This window comes from Pseudonaja textilis, chromosome 1 (genome assembly GCF_049901715.1).
Source record: "Pseudonaja textilis isolate UNSWEBS1 chromosome 1, rPseTex1.2, whole genome shotgun sequence".
Lineage (NCBI taxonomy): Eukaryota > Metazoa > Chordata > Lepidosauria > Squamata > Elapidae > Pseudonaja > Pseudonaja textilis.
Window position 1 is genome coordinate 69,242,029 of NC_141990.1, and position 27,918 is coordinate 69,269,946.

At 36.4% G+C, this 27,918-nt stretch overlaps 2 protein-coding genes across 7 annotated transcripts in view; one reads left to right on the forward strand and one right to left on the reverse strand.

Annotated features, from left to right (window-relative positions):
* The window catches only part of B3GALNT2 (beta-1,3-N-acetylgalactosaminyltransferase 2), a 31,485-nt gene extending 28,132 nt beyond the window's left edge, over positions 1 to 3,353 (forward strand). For all 5 annotated transcript variants that reach the window (XM_026705212.2, XM_026705209.2, XM_087937284.1 and 2 more), the window contains one exon: positions 980 to 3,353. In XM_026705212.2, coding sequence (XP_026560997.2) covers positions 980 to 1,114 — 135 coding nt within the window. In that variant the 3' untranslated portion in view covers positions 1,115 to 3,353. The remainder of the gene's footprint in view (positions 1 to 979) is intronic.
* On the reverse strand, positions 1,452 to 27,889 carry TBCE (tubulin folding cofactor E). Of its 2 annotated transcripts, none has more exons than XM_087937252.1 (17): positions 27,821 to 27,889; positions 26,329 to 26,467; positions 20,644 to 20,728; positions 19,298 to 19,489; positions 18,600 to 18,688; positions 17,471 to 17,570; positions 16,558 to 16,660; positions 15,553 to 15,629; positions 13,342 to 13,437; positions 12,739 to 12,803; positions 12,592 to 12,656; positions 11,930 to 12,082; positions 10,869 to 11,022; positions 5,166 to 5,234; positions 3,843 to 3,902; positions 2,614 to 2,705; positions 1,452 to 2,362 (listed from the first exon to the last, which is right to left on the reverse strand). In XM_087937252.1, the coding sequence occupies exons 2-17, from the start codon at positions 26,426 to 26,428 to the stop codon at positions 2,270 to 2,272; spliced, it is 1,593 nt and encodes a 530-aa protein (XP_087793378.1). In that variant the 5' UTR covers positions 26,429 to 26,467; positions 27,821 to 27,889; the 3' UTR covers positions 1,452 to 2,269. The 2 variants fall into 2 exon arrangements, with proteins under 2 accessions (XP_087793378.1, XP_087793382.1); XM_087937256.1 differs by having other exon boundaries at positions 27,697 to 27,889.
* Positions 27,890 to 27,918: the final 29 nt, after the last annotated feature.

Below are 27,918 nucleotides of genomic sequence, written 5' to 3' on the forward strand. Positions count from 1 at the left end.
AAAAGCTGCTTAGTGAAGGTATACCTCAAACTACTTAATTTTTATATTAGTATTTGTTATTTGACCTGGTCTTTTTCAACAAGAATATATATTCCTAGAAGAGACTGGTTGATGTATGGCAAAACCTTTAAGTATTATCTTTGAAAAATCTTGGAGAATGGATAAAGTAATTTACAGATGTTATCTCCAATTAAGGAACAGTATAAATTTATGCATCAAAAGATTGCAGAGATAACACGACATTAATTGAAAACAGTGCAGTGATTAGCAGTTATGATTGTTAATTTGTCGAGAAAAAGCATGTTCCAGATTATTTGATTTATTAAATAAATTAAATAAATTTCAATTTGCCAGTAAAGCTGGAGATGCAATATATCTTTGTTTCAGAAAGGGATTTAAAGATGTATATTGATTAGGTAGACCTTCTACTCTATGATATTCAGTTATTTCAACTTTGAAGTTCCCTAGGTGGCTTTAGGCCAATCAGTTTCTTTCAGCCTAAGCAAACTACATTGCCTGAAGCTCTTGACTGATAATGCATACAGTACATACATAAAATTTATGTATACTACCCAAATTAGGACTTATATCTCAATAATTTTATATTTATTCAGGTAACATCATATAATCTAATAAAATTAGATTTATTCTTTAACATAATACCCACATCATAAGGAATGCATATGTTTTTTTAACGTAGTTTATGGAAGGATAGCACACAAATCAATTTTAAATAAAATATTGCCTGTGCCTTTGTTTCCTTACTTCGAATTGTTTGGTTAACTTATCTGTACTTGCCTGAACTAGGAAAGAGCAACATATATAAATTTGGATTTTTGCCTACCTGTTATTTTCTTAATCTCTATAAATTACACCCCACGGGAACATATATCTAAACCAAGTCCCCTAAAACTGGTTTTGAAGCTATGCCTGTAATAGTGTAGCAATATTAACAGTATATTGCTTTCTTTTAAAATAGGATGATCTCTGGTTGTGTGAGAAGACTTGTGAGAGTGGTATGCTGTCCTCTCCTCAGTATTCTGCTCAGGAGCTTGCAGAGCTTTGGAGAATAAAGGAACGCTGTGGAGACCCCTGCAAATGTGAAGAAAAATGAAGGGGTGGCAAACGCTCTAAGGAAAATGTTATAGAGGAAAGGAAAGTCTCGAAACAGATGTTCCATCAATCTCCCATATAGTCTGTTGCTGGTGACAAATGTAAGAATATGTCGCTAGCCAATTTATGCTTCTACTCCACTGGTTACATACAGTGTATGTTCATTTCAGTATGGCAGTAAACTACAGACAAGCCTCACACATTCTTTAAAGAAGTGTTTCATGTAGATAATTTGTCTAGTGTGAAATGGCCCTTAGGGCTGTATTTGCACACACATCCCCTTTTTTAATGAATGGACACATTTCATTTTTGAACATACTCTTTTACGAAGCCAAATATGAATGGGAATTCTTTTATTAATATATTACAGAAGTAGATAAACTTGACTTTTCATGCATTTAGTGTATACAAGAGCAAGGGACAGAGGCTAAACTGAGAAAGGCAGAAACAATACTGTACATATTGCATATTAAACTTGCACTTCTCTGCCCATATGCCTTGCTAGACAAGACACTTAACTGAGGCAAACTGCATATATACTGTTGGCTTCTAATGAATTAGGGATCAGATTGATTTAGTCTGTATTTCAAATATGAGGGAAACAGTGCCTCTTGCTGGGAATACTGATATATTATCATGTTAACTCCTGTAAAGAAGGAAGTTAGATGCTGTAGTAATTCTATTTATCCTCTGTGTACTTTCAGCCAACATGTAGAGGGAGTAAGACAGCAGCCCTTTCTCCTATGTGCATATTAAATACTAGGTTTTTCCCCCCTGTTGAGTGATTTTTATGCTTTCTAGTATTCTGTGGCTATTGGGATGGGTTGGTAATGAAATACCTCAGCTTTTAATTCTCTCAAATATGTTATTTGTATAGTAGTGAGTGGAAGGTTTGTTGAGAGTCCCACTGATTTCTGTAAGTTACTAGTGTAGCACAAATGAATTACTTTTTATTTGAAGCTGGCAAAAGCTTTCATTTTCTCTTACAGGCATGATATTTTTTTCTTTTCTTTTCTTAAGAAAACAAGAATACAAAAGCTTCTCTACCAAACAGTGATACATTTTTATAAAAGCTTTCCCCAACAATACTATTAAAAATCATCCTAAACTTTGTTAGCAGTGTGCAAGTTATCTTAAAATGTATCGAAGGCAGCTTTTACCATCGTACTAGAATGCAATCTTCATTTTCAATAGAGTAGAATTGCAAGGGCTTTAGGTCATTGTCCAATTCAAATTCTTTGCCTTTCATCTAGGATTAAAAAAAAGATTCAGTTAGATATTAGTTTTGCACATTTTAATCTTGTATATCTTAAAAGACTAAGATGGAATATAAAGGAAAGGAAGCTAATCGATTTCAAAACAATACTAGTGCTTTTCTTATAAAGAAATCAATCATCCAACATTATAGAGTGCAATGTATTGATTTTACCAGGGTAACAAGTTGTATTATTCTGGACCATCTCAATTCATGTATTGTTGCATTACTGAATTTGAGCTTACTTTAGAACTTTCGTATGATAGTTTCAGTTCTGAGCCTGGAATTTTAAGTAGACGATACAGCAATCCTTTGACCTTCTGGATAGTCATAGAATCTACATTAAAGAGAGAATTGTTTAACTATAGATAGATAATACTTGACGCCACAGCAACTGAAATTCTAGCAAAAGTTGATACTGAAATAGATTTGTGGGAGTTGAGCTCCTGCAGTTCACAGGAACCAATTAGAATAATTTGACATTAAAACTGTACTCCTCCTAAGCAGAAGTTTACCAAATTATAGTCTCTACTTTATATCTACAACACACTGACTGACCTAAGTGACCTTCAAAATACTATTTATGGCATTAGCTCTTTTGTACTTTAACACTATGAGTGAAGCCTTTTCCTCTACTTCACGGTACGAGGCCCCCAAATCTTTATGTGCTAATTTGTCCAGATTACCATTAACCTTATGCACTTGTATTTCAAATTAACAATATGAACGTGAAAGTGTATTTTTATAGTAAGATTTAAAGGAGTAAAAGTATTACAAATTTGACCCATCTAGAGATTTGGCTATGCTGGGTAATTTTCCCCTTATTTCATTTAAAGCTTTATCTGAAGGCACAGCAATAGTCCTCTATTGTCAAAAATGTACTTTAAAGTATTTTTCTATTAACTTTTTGAAAAAGCTGTATCATTTTATGCAACTTGTGATAAATGTGATTTTTATTTTGAATAAATACTTTTCAAAATACAAACATCAAAGGGTTTATGGATATCTCATCTTTTAAGTTATAATACTTCATTATCATGAGTGAAGCAAAGAATGTACATTTTTTACTAAGCGTTTTACTGAAATAAGCTTTACATTTCTAAACAAAACGCACCTTTCCACTGCTAAGGAAAAAAACAATCGGAGCAGATGTTAATTTTCTATTATACTGTATTATACTAAGAATCTATATTGTGTACAAAGAAACCATCCTTATTGATGTAGAAAAGAAATCTAATGAGAATACTTTGGATTAAATTACAATAGCCTTATTTTTGATATATTGATTTCTCTTGCTCTGCTTCAAAACAGATATTGGTTTGCATTGCTTTTGAAGGCTGCAACATTTGCAATATCTTCAGATAGGGAAAATATCATTAAAAGTGTTACTATCTATCTTACTGTAATATTCACACAATGACCAAAATAATTGTAACATGAAGGAAACATGAGGTCCAGACATACTTTCTCTTACCTGGAAGTTTCTTCTCTATAGGCTTCTGGTCAGCTTTGTCAGGGCATTTAAAAGTCAAAGCTTAATAAAGAAAAAAGAAAAATCTACATAAAGAGTTCACTCGAGAACAGCGTTCAGTCTAGTCAAAGTACACTTAGTGAAGCCAATTGTAGAAATTAGTCAAGAGTAACATTTCCCACAGGTTTTAATGAATTTATTCCAATTATCACCAAAAACCCACACCCACTCCTATCTAACTGGGAAAGCACACATCCATTTCCATTCAAATTCTGCTCTATTGGCTACAAAAACTGGATTAAGTTAAGTTAACATTCACACACTGGTTGGCTGATAACATTTAGCACATTTAATTGAAACAAGAAATGTTAGGGTATTAGGGAATCTCACCAGAGGTTCACCTGCTCATTCAGCAGGTTCTCACCAGTTCTGGAGAACCGGTAGCGTAAATTTTGAATAGTTTGGAGAACCGGCAAATACCACCTCTGACTGGAGATTTTACAGTATCCTTCCCCTGCCACACCCACCAAGCCACATCCACAGAACTGGTAGTAAAAAAAATTGAATCCCATCACTGAATCTCACCCTTAATTCTTATGCAATTGGCCATTCCACAATGAAAGTTACTCATACATGATGCTCGCAACACAAGAATTACCTTTATACCAAAAGCAGGAGTCAAAATACTGATTAGGTTACAAAATTAATGCACCCTCCGCCCCACCCCCATTCCTAGCTTACAAAGAATACGGCTGTACAAAACCTCTGAACAGGGAGGGTACCGTGCAACATGCATGAGAGCTGGCCAAAGCATTCTTTATCAAGCACTGAAACAATTACATTTTCCAGAAGAATTGGGGTAGTTTCAAAGACTAATCTTTGTCAATTACAGGGGTGAAACTGGGGGTAATTACCTTCAAGGGATAATTTGGGCATATCCTGGTGTAATGAAGCAATTTTAAATTGCTTGTTCCTGAGGTGAGGCTCTAGTTTAGGACTGCCATTGCTGAAACACTTATGTAAAACAAGTTTTTTATGTGTGGGGAGTAATGACATTCAAGACCAGGAAAAGGGATAATTGGGTCAAACAGTTTAAGAATCACTGGTCTATACAATCACATCACTGCTAATTAAGGCATGTTTGTTCAGAAGGAATTGCAAGTATGCATGCAGAATGCAAACTAGATACAAATAATAGCTGTGGGAATACATTGTAGACATTAGAATCATAATTTGCATTGGTAGGAAAACTTAACCAGCAGAGTTTGCAGATTTTTCAGCATAGTATTATATATTTAGATAAATTAGTATACATTTGTATCTTACTCAACAACTGATTCTTTAGAGAAAAAGGCTGTTCTCTTTCCAGCTCTCCATCTTCTGGGGCACCATAGACTGTTGAGAGGGAAAACAATAACAAAAACAAATACTGAGCCAGAATGTAACAGTATAAAGAGCAAAATTCATATAGGATGTCAAATTTTTCAAAGTTTTCCTATTGGAGCAGGTACAATATACATCAATGCTTAAGAGTCACAAGAAGAAAATACCTACTTCTAGTTTTGAACTTGCTTTAAAAACTGTCAGAAACATTCAGGAAATCCAACTACATATTTCTTGCTCAATCAAATCAGCCAGCACAAATGTCTCTGAAAATGAAGGATGTTAAATGATCTACATTTCTCAATATAACACCCAGGTTTGCTTGTGAGAGACATACTGATTCTAAATCAGAAGACATGTCCTTTTAGATCAGGGGTGTCAAACTCGAGTTGTCACAGTGGCGTCACGTGATATCACGACTTTTTCCTCCGTTCGTTAAACCAGCCTCCAGGCTGCGAGTTTGACAGCCCTGGTCTAGATGGTTAGTAATTTTAACACTTTTTTCCAGTTCACCCAGGATAGATATTAAGACTAAAGTTATACAATATGCAAAATGAGGAGGGCTTTGTTTCAAACCAGAATCGAACATAGAACATAGTCTTCAAAAAGCCCTCTTGAACCATTTTAGGTTGGTCTTGGAGTGGCAGAAACAAAAGCTCGTACTGATGATTGTCTGGATTGTTATCCAGATCATTGTTGTCCCAAAGGTGCTTTTCTTTTCTTCAAAAGACAACTGGACTGTTTTTTCTTTGAGGAAGAAGAAAATGCTTCACTTCTCATCCAAAAAGTTTCATCAATTCTTTTTTTTTTTGCATAATATTTTTATTTTTCCAATTTAAAAAACATCTCTTGTGATGAACAATGTGGTTCCAGGTTTTTACATTTTCATGCAAACATGACCTTAGTTACATATTCTTTCATATTCAATTTCATATATATCATTACATTTCCCATTTTCTGTAATTTTTCTCTAATATTCAATTCATATCTTAGCTTATTTCATTTTTCTTTAAATTTTCTCATGTTTTCTTTATACAATATCTAAAATTCTTATTTCTTATTCTATATTCATTAACTTTTATACTTTTATCTGTTACATTTGCAATTTCATCGCATACTTTTATTTCATTATTCAATAAGTTTCATCTTAGTTTTAACAATTCCAAAGATTTCCCCCTTTAATACCAATTTGAGTGTACCACCCTTTTTTCTTGTACATCACTCAGTTTACTTTCCTTTAATTCATAATAATTAATCACTTTTCAAATTATCACTTTCTAGGTTTATAATTCCCTAACTACTATATATCACACATACATGTTACGCCAGATTCCACATGGTATTCTTTCCCTTGGTTACATTCTAAATCATTTATTATTTCAATTACATTACAATATTATAATATTATAATAATATTATTATATTATTATAAATATAATATTTATATCTCTATATAATATTCAATTAATTATAAAGACTGATACTGTTTTTATTATAATTCTCATAACATTTAACTATATTCTTAATTCTATTAACTATAACAATTTTCTCATAACTTCCCATTTTCACATTTATTTCATTTATATCTCTATATAATTTAGTTTAATAATAATCCTTAAAAAATAGTCAATTTTTTTAAAAAAAGTCAATCTTTTCATTTTACAAATCTGTATTTTTATACACCACTACCATTACCTTGCAGAATCCCCTTCTCTATTCCTTATTTGTCCATTATCTCTAAGTCTCCTAATCGTATAGTTTCTTTTCATTTTTATCCACTTTCTATATCCCCTTCTTTTCTGGTCCTTTCTCTTGTTCCCCTTTTCCTTTATTTTTTCCCTCCATTTCTTACTCCAGTTTTTACCCCCTCCCTCTCTTGAGCTTTCTTCCGTAGTTTCCTTTTCTACTGTTTCCTTTCTCTTTGTTTGACTTTCCAAACCATCCCCTCTTTAATCATTCCCCCAAACCTCCAGATTTTAATTTTCAATCTTTTTTTCTCCTTGTTTTATTGTTCGTTATTTCAAAATGTTATTGCACGCAAAGTTCTGTCTTTTTTGTGCAGCTCTTTTAATTTTTATTTATCTCTTTTTTTCAGTATTTAAGTCAAATCCAATTAAGCAGTAGTTTATTTCAGCCAGCTTCTAGAAATCAATTTCTATTAATTCCTTTTTAAATTGTTTCCAAGATCACCAAATAATCCAATGTCCATAAAGTTTTATTTTTAAATTCCTTCTGTTAAATTCTTATTTTTTCCAAAAGTCACAAATTAATCCCAGGTTTCAGCCTTCTTTCTTCTTCATGATATTCTAGTTTCACTTTTCAGGGTTCCTGTTATATTATAACAAAGTCCTCTTATTTTGTATCTAAATCCAATTTTAAAAGAACCAAACAGTTTTTAAAGAGCCACTAAAATTTTTCCTTTACCATTAGGTAGCGCTCTCTCTTATGTCCAAATCCACCCTTTCTTTTCACTTTCTTTTCTCTATTTAGGGCTTTTAAGTTTCAATTGTCCAATTAAGTCCAATTATCTATTATTTCTTTTGACACATTCAAGTTCAGCTTTTAATTGTGCCTGTTTAGTGCCAAAATCATTTATCTATTCAATTTAAGCAAGTATTTTTCTTCTGGCTTCCTCCTTCTATTTTTTAAGTTCAAATCTACTTTCATTTGCATCCGATTTTTCTATTCACTCTCTCTGGTTGCCGCTTTTAAAATCTTTCTTTAAAATTCTATAGATCTTAATTCTGGGTGTATCCATATGTTGCACCTAATTTGCCCAGTCTCCACACTGTCCACTGCTTCACCGCTCCTGCACAATCTTTGTCCCAGATAGCCTTCCATCTTCAGGGTGGCCATATTTGGCCACCACTACAGCCTGTCTTCGGAGGGAGTATACCTAGCCAGGGAGGGGAGATGAGGCTCCCCTCGACCCGAGAGGTGGCCTCCCCTTCTTCACCATCCCTTCAAGGTGGTTCTGGCCTTATTCAGAGCCCTCCAACGGGAGAGCACGGATTGAAGCCGCAGACAATTGTGGACTTTGATCCGCCCATGACGGAAACATCACCGGAAGTCCAAAGCTTCATCAATTCTGATGGCGATGGGGATGGAAGGATAGGTTCTGATAGGATGGGTGGTGGCAGAAGAATTGTGGAAGTATAAGTATAAGCATGCACCTAGCTTTTGGGAAGGAAAACAAGAAAAAAAATTCTGCCTCTGCCTCCCAGCAATTTGCCTCCTTGCAGCAAACAGCAAACAGCCTGGTCAGCTTCAGCACAGCCCGATTAGTACAAGCAGCTGATTGTTGGTTGATTGGCCTCCCAATGATCATCTTGTTCAGGCTGCAGGGATCGCCATCACCTATTTGTCAAGTTTCCAAGTGATGAAATCCATTTAAAAAGAAAAGAACAAAGTCTATCTTCAAAAGAAATTTCTTTTATTTAGGAAAACATCAAATTGGCAAAGTCCATGGTAATTCTGGATCTGATACAACCCGGAATTACCCCAAAATATTACAAGTTAGAAACAACTCCCAAAAGTCACATTCTCCAATAGAAGTAATTCAATGTTGCTTGATGTCATAAATCTCCACCTCAAGGAGCCCAAGCAACGACAGCTTGTTTCTCATGGGAAGAAAGATCACCTAGCCAAAACTCTCTCTTTATCTCCACTCCTCCCCCCTTTAGGAATGTGGCGAGCCCGACACCTTTCCCTCTTGACTGCCACAGAGAAAGTAAGGAAAAGAATATATATTAAGCCTAACTAAAATGGGTACACATGTCAATTTCAGGCTTGACATTATTGCTGCCTCCGCACGCCCCATGTTTGGCTTTTGTTTTTGCCCTCTGCATGCTCCGTTTTCCACCTGTTCCGATTCCTGCTCCTGGGAACGGGCAGAAAATGCGATACACGGAGGTTGAAAACGGGGTGCACGGTGGCCAAAAATGAGACATGCGGAGGCAATAGCAATCCCTGCACCCTGAAACAACTGATTGTTGGAAGGCCAATCCAACCAACAACCAGCTGCTTGTGCCAATCAGACTAAGTTGAAGCAGACCAGGCTATTTGCAGTTTGCTGCAAGAAGGCAGAGGCCGAAGGGTAGGGGCCGGCAGGTGGACAAGGCTTTGGCAACGTTCACTGTATAAGACGCACAGCCATTTCCACCTACCTTTTTTTTGGGCGGGGGGGGAAGAAAGTGTGTCTTTACAGCAAAACATACGTTAGATCTGGAGGGATGGCAGAGTAAGTTGATGAAGTCTAGCGCTCATCTACTCCTTTCCTCCACATGACCTTAACTTCTTTTCTCAGCCAGTATCGACATTCCAGAACAGTATATCCACTGGGTTATCCAGCTTTGTAGTCTCATCAGTACCTTCTCGTCTTTCTCTCCACTGCCATGAGTGCTTGCTTGCAATGTTGTCACCATGGATAACTCTCATTCTTGGCTTTTGCCCAGTTTCATTCCCCTAAAACACTTTTGTCTACAGGTTTAGACTGGGCATCAGCTATTCAAGACCAGCTGCTCAGTGTATGGGAAGATTCAGGCATGGAACATTTTGTACATTGTTAATTAAAACTAACCAGCAGTTCCAAATCCCTTTTTGAAACTTAATAGTACGTTGACTGCATGTAAATCTTCTCATAGACACTGTTTTTTTAGAACATTTAGTTTGTTTAAAATTTGTAGAAAATAGATGCCATCTGGATCAATTATCTTTTTTAAAAAAATGTTCAAACTGCCAGTAACAACATTTCTGTTATTAATTCTGATAGCAGCATGATGGCTCTTGTGGTTAGGATGCTGGGTTGGAGGTTAGCAAGCCCATGTTCAAGACCCGCATGCTACTGTGGGGTGGGATGAGTTCTCCTCCTTTGCTCCAGCTCCTGCCAGGAACATGAAAAGAGTCCCTAACTGAGCATCCCCTGGTCTACAATGATGTCACTGTTAATCCTTTCAACATGGAAGCATCTTGGTACTTCTGACAAGAGTGCAAAAAATCAAACCTGATGAGTGCCTATTACCATCCTTTATGTTTAGGGATTGGTATCTGCAGTCCTTTATGAAGAGGAAATACACATCATCTATTCAATTCTTCTTACCCTTCTCTAAAGCTTTTTAATTATCATGGTCTCTTCCATCAGATACAATTTGTATTTTTAAACTGAAACAAACACTTATTTCTGGATACATTTACATATTGGCAAAATACTATCGCTGTCGGAAGTGAAAGTGTTAAGATTTAGGAGAACTCTGTGCCTGTCCTTCCTCACAGAATGAGAATGTAAACTTAAAAAGCTATGGCTGCCTTTGGAACTGAATTTTAGAGCAGATATCTAGAAGATCGGCAATCCAGGGGTCTCAAATGAAGTAACTAATATGGGAATGACAGCCACACAAGAGTTAATATTCACTGGAGCATTCCACAACACATTGTAGTGGCTGATGTTCAGACTAAGAAAATTAAGACAGCAAGTAGCTTGGATGGAGCAGTTTGGCTAATGCAAGAATTTTTAAGCTAGAGAAAGACCAGTGAGAACTACAGTGAAGAAATTCAATCAAGCTATGCACCAACGTAGCAAGCATGCAAAATTTCCTTCTTCCTATTAATCTGTCAAAGAAATAGAATTAAGGCAGGCAGGCAGCTTACGGTCACAGAGTAGTTGAAATCTTGGATGAGCAGCAAGGAATTCCTCACTTGGTTTATTTTTCTCTGGATCTTGATTACCACCAGCCTTTAACCAATGAATTCCATATTTTTTTCTATAGTCAAGTTCTGCTCCCCTCCTTTCTTCAGGAAAGATCTGGGGCAAAACAAGAGTGTATTATATGATATCAGAACAGCCAAATCCATGTATATAGTATCCTTAAAACAATTAGTCCCTTTCTAATAATTTAAACAACGAAGTTAAAAGAACAGTGGTAGATGCAATCATTTCGTATTGACTCATCAGTACCAATATTACAATAACGCAGTTAAAATCCACCTAAGATATAAGATCTAGCAAGAGCATTAATGAAGCCTATAACATGTGCAGGGAAGCAACCAATGACAAACCTTACGCACACAGGAGGCATAGATTGACATATAGCTATTTCTAGTATCATGTATATATTTACATGTATATAGTATTTAATATTTATCATCATTATTCCTTAAAGGAAAGTTTCTTAAAATGTCGGTCAGAACCTCTTAAACAGTTGTAAGCAAACGTGAGAAGATGGCAATCTCTCCTACTATGTCCTCTCCAAGATCCAAGAATCAAGACTTTCCTCTAGAGGCCCTTGTGTTCCTACAGCAATGATATCTGCAGGAGCCTGATCCTAATCCTAACGACCATACAGTGACCCATACAGGCTGAAGATCCTGAGCAGTTAGATCATCTTGAGCAGCATTCATGTTGCCACTGCTAAAGGAGAGCCCTGGCCTTGGAAATGAGTTCTGGCAACAATTCATCTTTGGTGTGCCAGGCAGGTTCTGCAAATATAGTGCAATCATTGTCAGATCACTCCCTATTCTATCTGACAGGAAAACACCTTGTCAGAATGAATCCCATAGTTTTAATTGAGGAAGGGAAAGTCACGCATTCATTTATTATTGCTGAGTATTCTTATGACCAACCAAGTTTTAGAATCTATGACTAGTCGTCAGCTTTCAAAAAGCATTAATTATTTCTTTCTTAATATTGCTAATGGAACACAAAAATATACCTGTGATTTGTTCAAAAACTTTAATCGGCCTATTTTGGCAATAATATGTTGTTTCAAAGTCTCTATATTTTTCTCTGAATCCATCAAAGGATTATTCCGACAATCAAATGATTCAAGTTTTTGTAGCTTGTCAAGTTCATTGATAACAGACCACTGAAACATACAGAATAAGAAAACATGGCAATTTTGAACCAACGAGTCTGAATCCAAAAGATCTTTTGCTACTGCTTATATAAAATTATGCATAACTTCCTTACTGTGATGATTTAGAGATTTCAATCTTATCCATTTATTAAAATAACATAATACTTAGGCATTCTGATAACATTATAGATGAAAATATTAACTTCATGACACAAATAAAAATGGTTAAATATTTTGATTATATTTAAAGCAGTCTGGCAAAGCTTATATTGATCAGTAATTTCCCATTCACTTCAGTTGACTTAGGGAATAATAGCAGGTTACACGGTGGATATAGCAATGGTTATATCTTTGTATACTAATTGCCAGACAAATATAAAACTCAAATAGTCTGGCAAGAAATTATGCTACCTTTACTGTGCATTTTTACATTTTTTACAAATGATTGACTTTTTAAAAGATAAAACTATAGTAAGTGAAAAGAATTCAGAACCCAATTCATGACACAGGCATCTTACTTTTGCTATTCTATTGTCTTTTAATATAAGATGAGTTAATGAAGGAAACATTCTAGTCTTGTAACCTGTAAAAGAGAAGGATAAATTGGTGAAACAATAGTGAAAAATTAAATTACAGGCATATATAACAGCATTTAATTTACATACCAAATGCTGCATCAGGAAAGTGTATAGAATGAATGCCATTGTTTGAAAGTATTAATCTTTCTAACCTGAAATTTAGAAGACAAATCAGTAAAATACAAGCCAATAATTTGGATTTCATATCCAATAAATTGTTGTAAATCTGAAATTAGTGTTTTGTTATGTTAAGTCAAATCAGAATGCAAGAGACAGGTTGTTAACTAAGATCCTTTATTTTAAGGGTATAATGAAATGAAAAATAAATCAAGTAAAACAGAATGGAAAAAAATTGAAAAAATATTTGAAAAAATGGAAGCAGAAAATAGATTTAAGGCAAGTATGTCATCATAGACTGCAGGCACTGTATTTAAGGATTCCTAAATAAATACAGCCATGTAACCATTTTTGGAGCTCTAATGAAAATAGTTTGGCAGAAAACTAAAATACCAGTTTCACCATTATACAGGCTTGATTCAATACAGAGGTACAGTATGTAATGGATCATGACTAAGAGATTAGGAAAACAGTAGGATCATATTGTACTCTGAAGAAAAATGTATTTTGCTGAATAAAACCAACAAAGTTACACTGACACTGAGATTAACCGTAGTGCTGTACAACAGTTACCTGGGAAGATCCGCAATGAGATGAAGTTGATTTTCATCAGTTAACTGATTATTAGAAAGATCTAGCCATTTCAGATTCTGGAGGACGTCAATAGGTCTGCAAGGAAAACTCTTTATTTAAAATTTTGTAATATTATAACTTTATAATAAAAATAGAAAATATAGTTCCATTCTTATTATACCTGTTTGCCGTTTACCCTATATCATATAAAATCATTTTCTGCCTTGACTACTTTTAATTTTAATTGTTTAGAAGAGCTGGGAAAACTTGGCTTTGCTGAGGGACACTGAGAACTCTTGCCATCTTTTATCTTTCTCTTTTATTAATTTTATCATAATTTCTTTGTCTGAGAGCTGTCCAGAGTGACTGAGATTTAATAGCAATAATCTCGCATCTCCCGAACTTTGTAATGTTTTCTTATTATTCTACACTAGACCTTAATTATCACAGATCATAATATATCCAAGATTATTTCCATTAAACCATAGATACTTGATCCTAAAATGCTAGCAAAGTGTACATTATCACAAAAACCATCTGTTCTAATTCAATGCTTTCTATTCTGACAATATTATAGTTCCAGGTATTTGTACCAGCATACACAGACTTGACACTGGTTTCTTTCTGAGCTATTAATTCTTCTGAACCACAAAAGTTCAATGCCAAAATATGTATTTCCTGCTTAAATAACCAACATAGCTTTTACTGGAAGAATTTTTAATTGCCATACCATCTTTGTTTTGGCCTAACTTCTGATGAGATGACCTTCTTGGTATCCAACAGTGGAAGCTTAGCTGAGAGAAAAAATAAGGCCTGCTGGTTGCTGTATCTCAGAAATTGTAAATTTAATCTGAAATAATGGTTTTTAGATAGTGTGCCTGTTTGCTTGTTTTATTTATCCCTTCTCTGTAATTGTTTCATGCAATTTTGAAAATGCATTGTGGTTGACTACTCTAAATAATGTATACACTCTAAAGAAGTGGAATATAATTTTCATTTAAATAAATGCTTTTCATCCATAAATTTGTTATCTTAACAATTCTTTTCTTCTTTACTAATATAAACGGAGCACCAGAAAAACATCAAATATAAAACCAAACAGTAATTACAAGTGAAAAATACTAAACCTTAAAGGAAAACAAAATGGAAAGTGTTATACATTTTTTACTGTTTCAACTAATAAAACCCCACTGATGTAGTTGAAGATAATTCAAGAACTTAAAAGGTACTTGATTCTATGTATACAATAGTTTTTACAGACTACTATACCTGGAAGAGCTTTTATCACACAACCCACAGTTTAACAGCAAGGTGGACAGATAAAGCAGTGGACCTACTCTGAACTACACATTCCTTTTGTCACCATTTACTTCCTCTATTCTACTCAAAAGCAATTTCCTGCTTCTGATCTTGGTTTGTGGCTTTTCTCAAATTAGGACAGAAGGTGGGGATATCACAATGAAATGATATTGAATCTTGAATGTCAGCAAACCACCCTTAATTTACATATTAATGGATAGTTGACATGTTTGTAATGAGGTTTTAAACAGAGCAAATATTCTCTTACTGCAAGATGTTTTATATATGAAACCAAGATCGATCTATCTATCCATCCATTCCATCCATACCATACACACACACGCACCTAGAATTATATCTATACACATAAAAGGAGTCTAATGCTTACAGTCACACCAAACAGTATGGTTCATAATTAGAAATTTTAGGCTATGCTGAAAATATGCAATATAGAGTCCTTGCTTACTAACTACTTGTTCAGCAATTCTTTGAAATTATGATGATGAAGGAGATTTATGATGGGTCCTTGGGGTTATGGGCATCACAGTATCTCTGTGGTTCACATGATTGCAATTTGAGCACTTGCCAATCAAAACACATTAATGAGTTGCAGTGACCTATAGTCAAATGATTGCCATTTGCAGCTAGCCTTTGACAAGCAACGCCAACCTGGAAACAGGTAGAAAGTTGCAAGTTGCAGTCATGTGATATCATGCTTGATGACTGTGATTCATTTAATGATTGCAGCTGGAACTGACAAACTGATGTTGTAAGTTGGCCCATTCATGTGATCTTTCACTTTATAACTGTATCACTTAACAATGGAGTTGTCAGTCCCAATTTAGCTGGTAAGTGGGGACTACCTGAATTATATCTACAGAAGAATGGCCGTATGAATAATTATTCTCATACCTTTTTAAAAGTGAAATGCTATTGGAGGCAAGATAAAGTTCTTCAAGAGCAGGCCACCCTGTAGCACATAAAAGAACCTAATGGGAAAAAACCATTTAGTCCAACAACAAATTTCACTTGCCTTTGTAGGCAAAATCAAGTAATACCAACTTTATAAACTTATTTCAATAATACTCAGAGCTACCTTAAAATGCATTATTTTCACTTAAAAAAAACAGTTTTTTTCTTGGAAGGGATGTTGAATTCAACAATGGTGAGAGCCATCTTACTAGAGATAAACGCAGAGAACTTGGAATCAAACACATTCATGTCATAACAGAAAAAGTGAGAGAACAGTGAAGACCGAGAAAACTACATTTCATGGTATTCCCCATACTTTGAAATGGAAGCTTTGAGAGCTGGAAGGGAGAGAAATTGAATAGGAAACCACTGGGCACTTCATGAACAAGATGGAAATCTTTGAAGCCAGATGTCACTGGTCAGTCAATGGCTTGAAATGGGCACCTAGAGATATTAAATAAATAATTATATTTTTAAAAAGCTGTATGTCTAACTCAGAAAAGCTGGGAAACATTTCAACAGCTGTAAAAATTTCATGTGCATATCTGCATAATGGGAAGAACATCTGCTATCATGGCATGCAAAACTAGTAGAATTATGTCATTTTATTGGAAAATCTACTGTTCTTTTGATTTTTCCAGGACGCAATTTAAGCTAAGTTTACGTAGCATCAACACAATTGATAACACAATTGATGAGGCAAAATATGGATATACTTTCGCCTCAGTTTTCATAAGTAATGTCCTACAGGAACTATAGGAAGAATAAATTGTGATGGTAGCCAGATTCCTTACCAGTTCTTTTACTAAGAAAAAATTCATCTACAAACTTTTGCAAAGATTCTGTATTTTATAAGGATGTTGGCTTATATGAGTGTTTTATTAGAATTACAAATGATATGATTAAGAACTAACCATAAACTTTCAAAGATCTAAATTGTATTACCTCAGTCCATGTCACTCCAGTCTGATTAAGTGCCAAAACCCTGAGTTTACAAAATGTTTGTGAAGCAGGTGGTAGGACAGACGGAAATTTCATTTTGTTTTCACTATCCAAAATTGAGGAAAAAATAGCACATTAGAAAATGGAACAAATATAGCACATCAATCTTTCTACTGCAATTTAATACCAAGTTATATTAGGTATTCTTTTACATTTCTGTTAATTTATCATTTTTGCTAACATTGGTTTCCCATATTTCATATCAGAAACAACTGCAGAATTAGACACTGAGATTTCAGAGAGGTAGTGAAACTTTCAAGTCATATCAAATCTATGATATTAATTTGAGGCGTAAGATCCTAAATCCAGAATCAAATTATAGGCAGAAACCTTGTTTCTAAAATGAAGAAAAAGCCCCATACTGGTGGTACACATATATTCAGAAAAGGAGTTCATCCTTTACCATGTAAGGATGGCACTTAAGGGAATTAAAGACAAAAAATAAAAATTTGAGGAGGCTGCTAAAAACTAGCAGGGACCACAGTGTGACGTGAGTACTGGTATCATTAATATAAACATTTAAAATGATTTGACAATATTTGATACAGACAAAAGATTGGCTTTAGAGTTCCTTTTCACACATGAAAAGGCTCTTTCATTTTCCAGAAGGGCAGAAATCTAGTAAACTATCTTTGGAAGAATGGAAGAGGAAAATGTGATTTTTCCATGATTCCCTTTAGAATCTTGTATTGTTCAAGGAGACTCCAATCAAGGGAAAAGCTGGAGCAGCTTTTCTTTGGGCACAGTGGAAAAAGAGGAATCAGCAAAAATGGTCTTGCTCATTTGGTCCAAGAAAAAATTTCCTAAAAATATAAATCTAAGCCCACCTACACATTATGAAAGTATCTGTGAATACCTGAGATTAAGTGTTTCTAAATTTTCAACTTGGCAGGCAATGGCTAACACTTCTTTCCAAGATGACAAAAGATTTCTTGATAAGTTTATCTGCCGAATATCTGAGCAAATATATTTAAGAAAATTTTTCGCAAGATTGAGTTTAAGAAATATGCTTGCACTATGCTAGCTTAAGAACTCCTTGACTCAAGGAATACTGAAGCTTAAGTAGGGAGAAGACAACACCTTTTTGATCAGGGACCATATGAGGACAGGTGTCATGGCAAGCAGAGCTACAGGTTGGGCCATTTCATGCACATGTCAACACCAGACATGCCTAATATTCTTCCCATATTTTCCTGAGAAGAGATTGATTTAAAACAGGGTGGGGGGGAGAAGAAATCTAAACCCTAATGCACAGCTTATGTACAAAATGGCAAGGAAACTTCACTATCCATTTTTGGTCAGAGGAATTGTATAAAGGACTCCAGGATATATCCATGAACTCAAGAGAATTTAGGTTAGACATCAAGTCTAACCTTCCCACAGAGAACTTGTATTTTTTGATATTATGGTTTTGTCATTTTTGTAATTTCAGCCATGAAAAATCAGCATTATTTTTAATATTTTTATTCCAATTAAAAATAAAATTATTATTTTCCATTCATTTTTATATAGGGCTCCATTTGTGTAATCTTTTTATAGTAAATATTTACCATCATATTATTTTCTTGATACATCAAATAGTTTGATTTTATTCCACATTCCCAGAAATGTATTTTATTTCAAATCAGTTTTTTTTAAAAAAAATTCATGACTTTTACAATTTATTTGTGATGTATTTTCCCAAAACATCCTCATCTGTTTTCTCACTAATGGAACATAATTCCATATGTTGTTTAGGGTACCGCTACTAGAATAGACTTTTCCTCTATATTATCTTCAAAATTTCTCTTCAGTAGTTTTGAAGGGCCCAGTGGACTAGGGTCATGGAAAATGCTACTGTATTTCAGAGTTTTCAAAAGGCTTTAATTTTAGACTACTAATAATTTTGTCCAAGGAAGTTTCCTGTACTTACAATCTCATCTAATTCTCGAAATCAATACTATGCTTCAGATCACATACTGCATAAGCAGTTATAGAAAGGATACTAGGGCATGATTTTCTGATTTCTTCTTCTTGACCGGCAAGACTCACGGCACACGCATCAACTGAAATGTCACTTAAGATATTCAATTGCCTATAAAAAAGTGTCTCATTAGAAGAATGTTGTCCTTTTTTGTCCTTAACAAGAATGAAGTATCGGGGTATTTTTTTTTTTTTTTGGCAGACAGAAAAGAAAGCCAGGCAAGTTGATGCAAAGCATGGCAAAATATTTAGGCAAAAAGAAAACGAAACCCAAGGAAAAAGAGTTATATGCTTTCCCTCCAAACTTCATTGCCTTGCTTTAATTAAGATAAAGATATTAATATTTCAAGATCAATTACTGAATTTTTTCTAATCAAAGGCCTGCTGAAATCCTGCATGCTTCCAAATAAGCAGGAGCAACAGGAGCCCTTCTCAGATGAGTCTTTTATGTAACACACAGCACTACTATAACGAAGTATATTTCTGAGAGAGAACTTGCTATAATGCATATAACAAATAAACAGGTGCAGGATAAATTTAAGAAATAAGACAGTAAAATTGTAGAAAAGTTGCACAAGCGCAAGAATTGTAATAGGGAATGTGGTATAAACAGTAGGAATGCATTAGTAGCATCAATAATTGGGCAATAGGACATTCCAATAGTATAGAAATACATTCAACATTCTGATGCTGCTCATTTTCAGAGGAACTGTGTACTTGCTTTTGTTTTTCCTTAATGGAATCAAATCCAACTGTTTCTACAGTTTTCCTTCCAATTACTAATGACAGTCCTGCTTCACTCTCTGGATCGTGCTCATTTTCATTCAATCCATACTTCTCCTTAACGGCGGAAAGGAAATCTACCCCAAAATTTGCCTTGTTTGGGCGGATAAAGGATCCACCTGTAGGATGCCTGGAAGGAAAATGACAACAGTTCTTTAAAAGCAGTTTTAAAACATCTTGTTCAAGTAACAGATGATTCTAGATGATCTGCTTCTGAATAAAAAATGTATGTATTTTAGCTGATGTTCCAGATATAGACCAAATCAGGGCTGATTTGTTTCCGATATAGTCTTGAAAGAGTTGGGAGAAATATAAATGTTTTTAAAATTCTATTTTAGCTGCCATATTTGCATTCTCCAATCTGGGCCAGAGTACCCTGTTGTTGTTTTTTAATAGATCATCATCTCATGAATCTACAAATTTAGCTATCTTTCCATCCTTTCCTCACACTACAGAAATTAATTTGGCAGTTTCATTGCCTTACTTTACTGTGGTTTCATATACAGATTGGCAAATTTGCTCCTCCTTTTCTGGATATATTGAATTGCTAAATCATAAATATTGAACTCACGGCCAATAACAATGTAAGTCATACTTGAAGAAAGCCTATTTAGCATGCATATTTTCTCTTAAGGCTCACTATAGTCTCCTCGCATTTCAGAACATTAGGCTCAGAGGTCATTTTAACCAGCAAGATTACCAATGTAAAAGAAGACATGCACAGAATAGCAACTCAAAATTTTTGCTGTTCTACACATGTACAGAAATAACCAGGAACACTTCATAAATATTGATCAGAGATTATAAATAGATTTTTGTGACTAGGAGAAATTTGTATAATTAATCCACCGCTTAGAAGTATGTGTTTGGGTATTCTGTGCATGTGCTTGGGTAATATTCAGCATTATTTTATAAAATAATCTTCAAAGCTCTAAAAGCCCCAAAATCAAAAGAGAAAAAAAAGCAAAATTAAAGTTGAAATATTTGGCACGGGGGGAGGGCAATCAAAAACAAATTACAAATACTTTACTTAAATACATTTTTTGATGCCCAATAATTCAAATAAATCAGGCAGTTGGCTGATAATTTCCTTCAGTAAAGGTAATAAACACCTACATCCCTAAGGCTAACTGGTACAAAAATACAATGCATTCAAGTTACTGCGTGCCAGGTAATATTATTAAGAGTCAAAGGAAAATATTAATCTTATTGCCTGATTCATTTGTAATTTGCATATGTTATGTATTTGTTGAAAAGTGAAATTGCTTTTCAGAATTAACTCACCTGCATTTGAAATACTGTATTCCTTCGTGGCTACCATTATGTTTTCCTCTTTCATGGTTGTCCCATTCAACTCCAAGCCAAATTCCTAATATAAAATCAATGCTTTATAAATGCAACTTTCAAAATGGTTCAGCAATAAAATCTATTTAAGGCTTAATAGCTACTCAGGTAATCTGATTGTTTTTTCTGTGCTCAAAATTGCCTAGTCTGCCTCTTCCTTATGAAATTACTTTTATATTGACAGAAGGGCTACTTTTAATTTTTTAGAAGCTACACTATTACAAATGTATAAAACATATATCATAACATTCACAAGTCTGATTTGGAAACATAACATTCCACTAGAGCAACTGCTTCAGAGATAGTTCCTGTATAGTAGTAAGGTTTGTCTCAAGCTCTGTATCAATGACTTCCCGAATTAGTAATTCAACTAAACAATTAGTAGAACTGAGTTTCCTAATAGTACATAAAAAGCAACAAAGTTTCAGCATGTTTAGGTTATCAAATAAGGCTGATGAATTAACGTTTTCATTTTAAAAAGACACCAATTTCTTTTGACACTTGAATGGCTAAAATGAACCTTTTCAACTCTGTGATTTTAGCATTCTGATATTTATTTATTTATTTGTTTGTTCATTCATTGCCACCTTTATTATTTTTATAAGTAACTCAAGATAGTGAACATACCTAATATTCCTTCCTCTTCTTATTTTCCCCATAACAATCTTGTGAGGTAAAGAGGGTTGACAGAGAAAGAGAAACTAGCCCAAAATCACCGTGTCGGCTTTCATATTTAAGGCATTTTCCTAGAGGTTTTTCAAAAACTACACATCAAGTTTAAATCACCTAGAATAAACTCAGGTTGAAGACTTGAGCTTTAATATGCAGTGTACCATTTTTTATGTTGAGGAGACAACTTCTTGTCTTAAATTGCAGTTTTAAATTTTAACGAGTCTTCCTTCTGAGTAATCTGTACAGAAAATCTCTCTCAGTAACATTTATTTTACTTCAGATTACTATATTATCTGCCGTGGTATCACTGCATTTCTATAGTGTGTATCAAATTGAAATACATTTCCAGATTCACTGAGGACTTTCTTTTCATTAAAAACATGGTATGAAGACTCAAAGCTTTTTTTCAGGCTGCTTGATTCATAATTCTAGCATCTACTTTGAAGAGCACAAGGGTAAGCCATTTTAAAAGAACAGTTTATGGTGATTGCTGTATTTTTAAGCTATGAATTCAAATATACCAACCTGTAAGCAAACAAAAGAAATATTTACACTAATACATCTGTATCTGAATTCAAAGTAGAAAAAAGGTTGGAAAGGAAACTTCTGGCAGTCAAACATGTCAAAAAGACGACTGATTTAGTTTATGCAGCTTCTAGTTAAGATGGTGGAGGAAGCAGAAACTTCAGGACGTCTGTCCTTGTGATTTTACACTAGGTTTGGTTTCTATTTAGTATGTGCATGCAGGATGTTGAAGTGATACTCACCTGCAGGGAGGTTAGACTGCTGGATTAGATTCTCTGGCCCAATCTAGATTTTCTCAGTGCAAGAACTGGGAGACGCCAGAAGTACTTGATGTTTTGAAATGCTAACCATGCCTTCCCTGCCAACCACATTTGCTATGCTTGGGAACTGGGTGACTTTTTAAAATTAGGCCGTGGCATTTCTCACATTCTCAGACTGGCCTGACTATTCCTGAGGCATCCACTACTGCAGGGACATATTTGTGCTGGAGAACTGCTCAGACTATTTCCCAGAGGAGGAAAATGTATATCATGCAGACCAGTGGTGAGTTTTTAGATTGCCTAGCTGTTTCTATGGAATATGGTGTTGAAGGGACCCCAAGACTGGGGGTGAGGTGGGGGAGTTAATAGAGAAAAGTTTAAGAGGTGGACTTGGGGGTTTCCCACTGTTGTCTGAGTAACTCTTCCCTTTCTTTCCTACCTCTGAGTAAGACTCAGAGGTGGATCTGGTGGTGGTGAATGGGTGTATTGATTCCTTCCTGTAGGTGAGAGCCGGAGGAAGATTTGACAAAGGTGAAGGAGGAAGTGAGCCCCTGCTGACAGGTGGAAGCAGCAAGGGAAGGTGTCTTTCATTGTGTGTGTGTGTGTGTGTGTGTGTGTGTGTGCGTGCGTGCGTGCTGTGGGGTAGTGATTGATGGGTACTCTGCACTGACAGCTGGTAAAGTTAAATGCTTCAAAGTACCTGGCTTTTCCTCCCAAGGATACTTGGCAATGACAGTAGGTGGCTTCAAGATCTGGGATCTAAAGGGCTTGGATAAGGGGAAAGAGTTACTGTTTGGGGACGGAGGCGGGTCAAAGTACTTTGATGTTGGCATTGAGAGGCCACTCTCAGGAACCACGGAGCGATCGTTTTGTTAAACAGCTCCAACTTCAAGTTTCTTGATCTCAGGCCCAATGCCCTGTCAATGGACTTTCAATGACCTTACCTCTGGTTGTTACTGCTAAATGCTGTGTCAGTTTATAATAACCCCACTTGTCTGTGATTTGGCTGTGGATGAAAGGGCTGAATCGGCACCTAGCTGAGTCCAGAAGAGGGAATTTCTCTTCCTGAAATCTGTCTGAGTTTCGAGTGTGACATCAATCAAGACTCCAGGGTGTCACCAGGGAATCTCTTACAGCTTTCAGGGGCACTGTTCCACTTGTGGAGTCCTGATCATTAAGCTGGGCTCTAGGGATCATCTGGGAATGCTGCTGTTGTATAATCTTCTGCTGCATAGCAACTTTCCAACCTGAGTTGACTCTGGGTTGGCAGTAGAATTCCCCAGATTGATACTTCAGGAGGACTTTAATCGTCCTTCCATAGGAATGGAGTGAGGTGGCTTTGGCTTCCAAGACAGTGATGACTTATCCCAGGTCATCCACTCAGGACAGTGGTCACACTCTGGATTTGGTGTTCCTGTTGGAGCAGTAGCAATGTGATCTGAATTGGAGGATATCTTTCCTTTGTCATGGCTGGATCATGCCCTGATTTCTATGTGATTCCCTAGCACAATCAGGTACCACAGGGAGGTTGGACCCATTAGATTGGTCCAGCCTTAGTGACTAATGGATCCAGAACAGTTTCAGAACGAATTGGAGGTTACCCCTATTGGTCTGCTACACAGACCATCTGAAGTCTTGGCTGCCAATTAGAATAAGGAAATAGGTGAGGCCTTGGATTGGATCATGCTTATGTGATCTCTGCTCAGTGGGGATCCCAGCAGTCCCTGTGGTTTACAGATGAGTTGAGAGATGAAACAAGAGATGACTAGAGTATTACGGGCGCTCAATAAAGGATGAACTCAACTGAACATGGGTTAGAGCCTACATTGTGATGGTAGAGTGATGAAGCACCAATATTTCTCTACCCTTATTGCATCTGGAGATTGCAAACCTGCAGCCCTGTTTTGGGTGGCATGGACCCTCCCGGGCAAGGGGGCTTAGAGAAGCTCAGGAGGGGCAGGCAGAGGAATTTGCATAGCATCTTTCAGATAAAGTTATTTAAATTTGTACCCAACAGAATACTGGCCTTGTCATAGGTCTAGAGGAGATTCCTAGGGAGGAGTCTTGCCTGGTTATTTGGGAATAGTTCAAACCGGTGGGACCTGAGGAAATGGATAAAGTCCTCAGGACTATGAGCTGAACTACCTGTTTTTTAGATCTGGGCCCCTCCTGGCTTATCCTGGGGGAGCATTGTGTGAGTGGGTTCCGACAGTAGTTAATTTTTCTTTGTTCCATTACTTCTTTAACAAGTTGTGGGTTGTCCCCCACCCCCAAGACATTGCAGAATCCTACTATACGGGACAATTTTTGTCCAGTATTTCACCTCCCCTTCTTGGTAAAGATGGTAGGAAAGGTAGTAAGTGGTCATGCAACATATTTAGAGGACCTTGGAGGAAGCTGGATTCTTTTCGATCAGGATCCAGACCTGGCACAGGACAGGAATGGCAACAGTCAGACCTTTAGATGATTCCTGGCATGGGAAGGATGAGGTCATAAGCATCAATACTTGCCCTACTTGACTTCTTGCTGGCTTTTGATACCATCAATCATATCCTTCTGCACTGATTCAGAGGATTGCGGGAGTGAGTAACACAGTTCTGTGCTGGTTAGCTTTTTTCCTTCTGGAGCAGTAGAGTCAGTGATGATTGGGAAGGAGAGGTCGGCCTTCGACCTCTACTATATGGGGTGCCACACCCCATATAGGGTTTGGTACTTTTTGTGCATCTACATCACGAAGCTGCTGGGAGAGCTTATCTGTCACCAATGTAACCCGATTACATAACTCCATCCCTGGTGAATTATGCAATATTGTGAATATCTTATCCTGGCATCTGGAGGCAGTGAACGACTGGGTGGGCAACAACAGGCGTTAGCTAAACTCTGGCAAGATTATTTGTATTTTGGGATCCAGATGCATCATGTGCAGGCCACACTCACCCCAGCTCCGCAAAGGCAAAAAACATCACAACACGTCACGTGACACATTTGAGTTTGACACTAGAGTTCTAGAGTCGTAACTTTTGCTTGATGAACAGGTGGCAATTGAAACTACAAAGGTCTTTGCACAACTTCGTCCTGTGCACCAGTTATACTTGTTGCTGGATGAAAAGGCCCTGTTTACAGTCGCTCATGCCCTGATCATCTTCTGTCTGGACTATTGCAATGTGTTCCATATGAGGATGCCCTCGAAGAGTATCTAGAAGCTTCAGCTGGTACAGAACATAGTAGTGCAGGCAGTTATGTGTACTCCTAGAATAGTGCATGCTACACCTTTGCTCCAAGAACTGCATTGGTTGCTACTGTGCATGCCAGTCCAATTCAAGGTGCTAGTTTTAACCTTTAAAGCCCTTCATGCATGGGACTCAGCTATCTAGGGATCACCTCTTCCCACTTATATAAGTGTACCCAATTAGACCTGGCACAGTAGTCATGTTGAGGGTTTCATTGATTAAGGAGCTATATTTGGTGGTCCCAAGAGTCATGTCTTTTCTTCCGTGGCGCCTGCCTTATCAAACACTGCCCCCCCGCAAAATTAGATCAGCTCCATCCTTCTTGATATTCTGAAGAGCCCTCAAGACCTGCCTATATTATTAGGCCTAAAGTTCTCAAGCAAAAAGACTTGCATAGATGGCTCCATTGTTAAAGTGGCTATTTTTATCCTCCCTTCGCCTTTATCTCTGGCTTTTACAATATGTACCAATATGAATTTTTTATACCAATATGAATTTTTATATATCTATTTTCAACATTTATTGTTTTCATCTGATCGTTGTGCGCTGCCCAGAGTTGCTTTTGATGAGATGGGCAAACTATATTAATTTGATTAAGTAATAAATTCTAAAAGAAATTCAAGCCAATCATTTTATTAGTAGCTCCCACGCTATGGAACATGCTGTCTCCACACATTCACCTGGCTTATACCTCTCTGCATTCTGGGAGAGGCTTAAAACCACATTATTTCAACAAGCTTTTGGCTACTAATGTGATTGTTAATGAATATTGTGATTTTTTTAAATTGATTATAAATATTATGTCTTGTGGAATTTGATTATTAATGCCATTTTCTCCTTGTGAGCAAGCAACTGATAAATATTACAGAACAAATAAACAGTAAATAATGTCACCCTTTTATTTTACAAAATACATGATATAAAAATATTTTTTCTACCTGTTGTAGGAGGAACTTTACCAACATAAAGTACTGTTCCATATTCTCCATTACAGAGAATTCTTCGACCAACTGCATCAGAAGGAATGGTATCACTCATCAAGAAAAACAGATGAGTTCAGGATATTTCTTTATGGATCTAGGGAAAGAATTAATAGTACTTTTGATATATTATGCTATTCATGAAATTAATCACATACAGTACATAATATCTAGGTTCAGACTGAGCAAGACACCTAATGATTACATAACTCATGCAGCTTTAAGGTTAATATATGAAAATGGAGTGATATTATATTATTCTGGGATGTTATGGCTTTCCATTTAAAGGATCCTACTTTTCTAAACCCAAGAAAGGTCACCCATGTACTGCCACCTACTGAGACAATAATACATATACATCATCTGTCTTAAGGAATTAAAACTGAAGGTGGCTAAAGAGCATATTAAAAATTTAACAGCAAAACGAGTAATTCTTTGAAACTGTATACTGAAACCTCTATCAATATTTGGATCTTTATAGGATACTCATACAACCCAGCCAGCTTGCTGTCTCATATAAGAACCAGAATGAGTTTGCTAAAATGAAATTTTACTATGAATAACACCACAGCGAGACTGACACTGATTCTGCGGAAAGTTTATTCCCCCATGTCTTGAACTGCAAGAAATTTGTCAAAAACATTTCTGGTGTCAAGTGCCAACAAGGCGGCTTTGTGTGGTGCGCAATGCCCAAAAGAACTTGTCTAACCCTACATTTTTCCCCCCACTCAGCATGACCACTTCAATTTTGAACCTTGCATTCTGTGGAAAAAAAAGAAATTATCTGAAGTTTTTCATATACATAGAACTAAAAGTCTATGTTGTTTGAGTGCAAGTTTACCATAGGAAACCATACATCCCATTTCTAGAAATAGTTTCTAGAAACTAGAAAGAGGAAACAAACCAAGCATTCCATCCGACTGAAGGCGAATATACGTGTCCCAGGATAATGTTGCAGGATCCAATCTGGGTCGGTCACCGGGACCAGAGAGGTTTTGTCTTCCAAGCTTTCGGACTCGTGCTGGAGCCCATCTTCAGGGAATTTTTCTCCAGCAGAGCATGTGCTACCTCTGTGAGGTATTTAAATACCACACTTAAATGAAAATGGGCTCCAGCACGACTCCGAAAGCTCGGAAGACAAAACCTCTTGTGCCGGTGACCGACCCAGGCTGGATCGTGCATCCCACCCGAGCTTACAGCCACCGGGAGAAAGAGCTCAGTTGCACACCGCTGACAGCGCCAAACTTCCAGAATTGGGAGCCCGGCTCTGTAGGCGCGCCGGATTATAAGGCAACCGAATGGGGAGCAGGAGACTACGGGACTCACAGCAACAAAGCGAAGGCAGAAGGGAGGCACGGAAAGGACCCGCCGCCCGATTCTTAAGGCGCTCTGAAAGCGAAGGGAGAAAACAAGCAGAATGTGATTCAGCGGCGCGGCGGCTTCAACCTACCGCGGCCTCCTCGGCTTCCTCACCGGCCTCAGCCACTCCTCAGCCCGCCTCAATTTAGTAGCGAGAAGCGCAAACCCAACCCCTCCCGCCTAGACCGC

Coding starts and splice junctions, on each gene's coding strand:
- TBCE (XM_087937252.1), bottom strand. CDS start 26,428: ATGAGTGATACCATTCCTTCTGATGCAGTTGGTCGAAGAATTCTCTGT. Junction 5,235..10,868: donor ATTTCAACTACTCTGTGACC/GTAAGCTGCCTG, acceptor CCCTCTCAACAG/TCTATGGTGCCCCAGAAGAT. Junction 3,903..5,165: donor TCTAAAGAATCAGTTGTTGA/GTAAGATACAAA, acceptor TTCTTTATTAAG/CTTTGACTTTTAAATGCCCT.